The sequence below is a fragment of the Nannobrachium achirus genome, assembly GCF_963921795.1.
Source record: "Nannobrachium achirus genome assembly, chromosome: 6".
Taxonomy (NCBI): domain Eukaryota; kingdom Metazoa; phylum Chordata; class Actinopteri; order Myctophiformes; family Myctophidae; genus Nannobrachium; species Nannobrachium achirus.
In genome coordinates, this window is record NC_137815.1 from 25,266,819 (window position 1) to 25,272,979 (window position 6,161).

The 6,161-nt window shown below is 43.7% G+C and overlaps 1 protein-coding gene across 1 annotated transcript; it reads left to right on the forward strand.

The window, feature by feature from the left end:
• Positions 1-296: 296 nt before the first annotated feature.
• LOC308286938 (UV excision repair protein RAD23 homolog B-like) lies at positions 297-1,124 on the forward strand (the record flags this gene model as incomplete). The annotated part of the gene is made up of 1 exon (XM_080728060.1): positions 297-1,124. The coding sequence occupies one exon, from the start codon at positions 297-299 to the stop codon at positions 1,122-1,124; it is 828 nt and encodes a 275-aa protein (XP_080584186.1).
• Positions 1,125-6,161: the final 5,037 nt, after the last annotated feature.

Here is a 6,161-nt window from a genome sequence, read left to right on the forward strand (position 1 = left end):
ACTTCGTCGCAGTCAATAACTACTTCATCGGTCAAAACGGCGAGAGACTTCCGCATTGGGCATGGCATCATCTGCTCAGATCCAGTAGGAAAAACCTGTAGGCGGGTCTGAATGCCCCATATATGGAAGGTCATACTGTACATCACCAACAAGTTATGATGAATCAGATCTTAGGCCCATATAAGTCCAAAACTAGTAGCACAGTGCATATAGTTACAGTATAGCTCACACAGTGCACACAGGTTATACTCAGAGAGAGTCTCTGGTCTCCAAGGGTGGAAAGGATAAGGGATAAGATGCAGATTACCCTGAAAACGCTTCAGGAGCAGACGTTTCAAATAGACATCGACTTAGAGGAGACGGTGAAGACGCTGAAGGAGAAGATCGAACACGTCAAGGGGAAGGACGTCTTCCCCGTCGACAGACAGAACCTGATATACGCCGACAAAGTGCTGAGCGACGACACGGCACTGAAAGAGTACAAGCTACACGAGAAGAACGTTGTCATCGTGGTGGTGGCGGCGAAGCCTAAAGCCACGCAGGGCCCAGGCGGCCCACCAGGGGGCACCCTGCCTAAAGAGGACAAGAAGGACGAGGCCGGCCGATCCTCGCCCGTCTCCTCGAGTACCTCCTTTGAAAACGGAACGAGCACCACTCTGCTCGACGACGCCATCTCGGCCATGGTGATTGGCCAGTCCCACGAAGCCATGGTGGTGGAGCTGATGTCCATCGGCTACGACAGGGAGCAGGTGGTGGCGGCTCTGAGGGCCAGCTACAACAACCCCGACAGAGCCGTGGAGTATCTGCTCACGGGCTTCCCGGACACGGGAGGAGGGGCCGCCGACCTCGTGGCCTCTCAGGTGGGAGGAGGATCTCTGGCCACTCCCAGTCTTTCCACCATGAACGCCGGCTCCTCGCAGCATGGTTACGGTGGCGGCTGCAACCCTCCCGAGCTGCCCAGCCAGCTGACGCCCAAGGAGAAAGAGGCCATTGAGAAGCTGAAAGCCCTGGGCTTTCCCGAGGGAATAGTCATACAGGCCTACTACGCCTGCGAGAAGAACGAGAACATGGCCGCAAACTTCCTTTTGGAGCAGAGCTTTGATGATGGCTCTAGTTCATCGTGACCCCCCCCCCCCCCCCGATATGTTGTCCCTGATTATGTCGCAGTTCTTTACCCTTTGTCAAGTCTCGCCCGTGGTTGTCCCTGTCTTCCCTGTCTCCCTGACGTTTCTTTGTTGGACGAAAATACTTTCTCTCCATCCACTACCATTGAAATAATAGGTTTTTCAGTTGCTTCGTATTGATATTCTTTGTATTCGATTATTTTAAACTTGGTGTCAGTAAAAAGGAACAGATCATCTCAGTTACAGTAATAGTGACTCTGGGCATGAAAGATTTTTGTTGTAAATGTTTTAGTAGATTCCACATAGTATGTTTTTCAGTTGCTTTGTATTGATATTCTCTATATTCGATTCTTATTTTAAACTTGGTCTCGGCAAAATGGAACATATCAGCTATACAGTAATAGTGACTGGGCATAAATTATGTTTTTTAACACAAGCACAACCATAATTGGTCCCTGATTGGCTACGGGTGTAAAGTGCAAGAGATGTCAGTTGTTAGAACAGAGGTTCTCAAAGGTTTTTTGTAAATAACGTTTTCATCCAAGGCACCCCTGAATGAGTAGTTTTAAAGCACAACTAAAACAATGGTTAGAAATGTCTTCAACATGGAACCATTGATATGTTTTAAAACCTTAGATGTGTCAAAATAGGTTTAGATGTTCTGTTGACTAGGTATTAGACTATTCTACTGACTAGGTATTATTCTACTGACTATAGGTATTAGAGTCTAATACCTAATAGTCTAATAATTAGACTATTCTACTGTAGACTATTCTACTGACTAGGTATTATTCTACTGACTATAGGTATTAGACTATTCTACTGTATTAGACTATTCTACTGACTAGGTATTCTACTGACTATAGGTATTAGACTATTCTACTAACCAGGGGTTCTCAAACTATGGGTCCCGACCCAAAGTGGAGAATGTGCCGTTGGGGTCGCGTATTGGCAACCAAATTGCCAAATAATTTCCATCATATGGGGGCGTGGTATAAAGAAGTTTGAGAACCCCTGTATTAGAATATTCTGTACGTATTTGGGTTGCTGTTATAGACTTAAATTAGGTATGATGTTTTTATTTGTGATTTGTAGGCAGGTGTATGTAGTTTTGTTCTCTATTTGCTCTATTTGTTGTCATGTAGTGTGTAGTGGTTGTGTATGTGGGACTAGGGGTGGCAATGAGCTTCTATATCCATCCATCTTCTGGGAAATCTCGCTCTTTCGAACGACCGTCATTTCGACAAAGGAGCGTCGGGAGGGTTAGCGACTCACCCCACTGAGGTTAGGTTTAGGGTAAGGGTTAGAGTTGGGTGTCGAAAAGATGACACGTAGTAACAGTGAAACGCTCCCACCATCTTCAACCGCTTATTCGGAATCGGGTTGTGGGGTAACAGTTCCAGCAGAGATTTCAAGTCTTCTCTTTCCAGAGCAACATTATCCACTTCCTCCAGGGGGGATCCCCAGGCGTTCCCAGGCCAGTGTGGAGATGTAATCTCTCCACCTGGTCCTTGGTCTGCCAGGGGGACTGTCCCAGAGGACCTGGGAGGCGCTTGGGAGACATCTATACCAGGGGTCTTCGACGTTTTCAGGCCAAAGACCCCTTAGTTGAGAGAGAGATGAAGCAGGGACCCCCACAACCTTTTCATAGATTCCATATAGTTTCATTGTTTGACAGCACAATCATCAGTGTATTTTTGGATTCATGTTAATTCATGTTTTCAAATATTTAACCACTTGAGCTGTCATTACCTAATAAACCTGATCTTTCACTCTGTACTTAGTCTGCTCTTTTTCTCCTCTATACCAAACCTCTGCCAAAAATAGCAAATCTACAAGCTCACAACGCCTCGCAGCGCGAGGCGTTGTGAGCTTGTAGATTTGCTATTTTTGGCTACAGTTCTTAGAATATGGACACTAGGGTTCAAGTTGTTAATATAAAAAGGATTGGAAGATTTGGAGGACCCCCTGTAGTAACTCTGAGGACCCCCTAGGGGTCCCGGACCCCCTGTTGAAGACCCCTGATCTAGGGGAGAGCGGGGTAAACTGAGACACTTTTTACATTTTCTCCCCTAGAGGCGAACTAAAAGATATATCAGTAAAAATATACACATTTCCCAGTAATTTGGGATGTTTCCTAACAATGGAAGTTATCAGAACATATTCAAGACAAAAGGCAGAGAAAATATGATTGTTTTAAAAAAAGTGGTCTTGTGTCTCAGTTTACCCCAGGACCGGGGTAAACTGAGACAGACCAGAGAAATCAACGGGGTAAAGTGATCCACTCACTTTTTTCACTTAAAACTACCATAAAAACACAAAAACCCGGTTAACCGGGTTAAATATGCGCAATACAAAAATGTACATAGCAGACATTCTTTTAATAGGCTTTGTCCTGTCATTTCCACCCATGTGTCAAATAATGTGACACATGGGCAGAAGGAAAAAACTAAAAACCCTATAAAAAATGTATAGAAGGGTTTACCAAACTTTCCTCAGTTGATCCTTATGTAATTCTTCCTGTAGAATCTATTTCTGCAAAGTATATTGTTGTATTGTGCATAACTAATTAAATAATTCGCATATTTAGTCAAATATGCTAATTATCTCATTAATTATGCACAATACAAAGAAATATATATCAAAAATGGATTCTACAGGGGAAAATACATAAGAATCAATTGAGACTAGTTTGGTACACCCTTTAATTAGGTTTTTACAGCTTTCTCCCTGTCTTTCATGTTAAGGATAGTCTCACTTTACCCCGAAGCAATTGTCTCACTTTACCCCACAGCCACATTTTGGGAAAAGGGATATTTTTATCAATTCAGGGTAATCTTCAGCTAGCATCTATCACATGGATTTATAAGTTGGTAGTTCATCAACATGTATGATATAAAATGTTCTCCCTGCATCAATTTGCTTTGACACAACAGCTGATTATGTTGACAGCAAGAAAATTTACTTTTACATGCAAAAAACACATTTTTGTGAAAAAAGCATGTTTTCTAAAGCACTATCAGGTCTCTCTTTTCATGACAAGTGGGAAATTCAAGGGGCTTGAAAATATAATGGTCACATGGCCACAAATGTGTTCCATTGCCAAGATAAATGGAGCGTCTCAGTTTACCCGGTGTCTCAGTTTACCCCGCTCTCCCCTATACTATAGATTCCTGAACCACCTAAGCTGGCTCCTTTCCAAGTCACGCAGAAGCGGTTCTACTCTGAGCCTCTCACGTAAATCTGGCATATTTACATGAAATCATGTGTATTTGATTGAAATGTTCATCAATGTTCCAGAAATAAATACATAAAGTAAACTCGGGTTTCCACACTGGCGATGAGATGTTTGAGCAGTAGTGGTGTAAAGTAACTAAGTAGGCTACAGGGGTCAGCAATGTATCCGTGGCAAAGAATTGCTCTTGTCCGTTGCACATTTTAGATTTACTGTTTCACACACCATTATAATGTTCCTATTTTGATCATAAGACCCAATTAACCACTGAATGTCAAGTCTTGAAGGTTTTCTTCAGAATATTATGACACTTATTTACTGTGACACTATAGCAGTCCAACTAGCAGGCTACTACAGTAGTTCTCTAATGTTTTATTTCAGAGGACCTCCATAGCTCTGAAGGGTCCATTTGGTTCCATTTGTACACTCTCAGAGTTTCAGACCAGTTGGTCATTCAGGGCTAGCTCTTGATGTGTTTTTGGTAATATTATTACCAGAGTGTGGGTGTGGGTGTTGTGGATTAACCTCTTGAACCCAAGGGGCTAGAATAGCTTCATTCCCCGGAATAGGCTATATGCACAGCAGCCATTTTGGAGAGAAGTTGGGTCCCTTCACACTTCCTTCACAGGTGTTACCAATGATACTACTAATACTAATGAAGGCTCCGTTCCATTCTGCTCAAACAGAGTCAGGGTGCTCATATTGTGCATGTTGGCTCACTGGAAACACTCTGCTCCACCGATGGGTCTCAAAGTGCGGTCCGGGGACCCTCATGGTTCCTTGGGGGTTCCAAATTACCCCTTAAAGGTGTGTAACTCTGAGTGTGCAAAATGGAACCACATTTGGTTCCATTTGCACACTCTCAGAGTTATGGGGGTCCATGAAATAAATGGTTTGAGAAATCCCAACTTTGAGATCAGCATTTCCGGGAGGATTTTACTATTTTTTCTAAGGTTAAAAGCGGTTCTGCGTGGCGGAACCATTTTAGGCTTAATATAATCGGGTTAATTTATAGCATGATGTATTTGGGAGAAAGTTCTGTCACTCTCACAGTGAGACACAACAGCCTGCCTGCAGGCTGCCGTGCGTCGCACAGGCTGACACAGCTACATGTATATGTCCAGTTGTATGTCCAGCGAAAAAGAACCGAAAGTTGTAAAGTACTGTTATTTTATTCATTTTAAGCAAGACCTGTCAAAACCTGTCTGTTTACTGTTATGAGCTGATTAAATCCTTCGCGCCTGAGAGCCCAGTCTCTGCATCTGAGACCATTCATTTGCCAGATTGACAGTTCGACGACGAATGAGAACACATTTATTTGCATCGCGGGTTGCAGATCCGGTTTCTAGACTGGATCCCGCCGGATATGGCAGGCATTTGCGGGAGCGTCCAGGATTTCCGTGAGTTTTAGTGCCAATCGCGGGAGTCCGGGAGCGACGCTTATTTCCGGGATACTTGGGATGTCTGACTGTGGTACATGAAATGGAGCAGAGCCTAGTATCATTGGTAACACCTTTGAAGGAAGTGAGAAGAGACCCAACTTCTCTCCATGGCTGCTGTGCATAGAGCCTATTGATTGAATGATTGAATAGTGGGTGAGTGAGGGAGATTGAACATGGTCACTTCCTCCACCAGGGCCACTAACAGGCGTAAGCTGGTGTTAAAATCACAAAGCACAGCCAGGACGATGGCATGAAACTGCCACAACCTAGTTTATTATTATTCTTTGTGTATCTGTTTTATATATCTGACAACAGAGGGTATTCCACAGTCCTGCCCAACAATACTGATGTCACAGCATC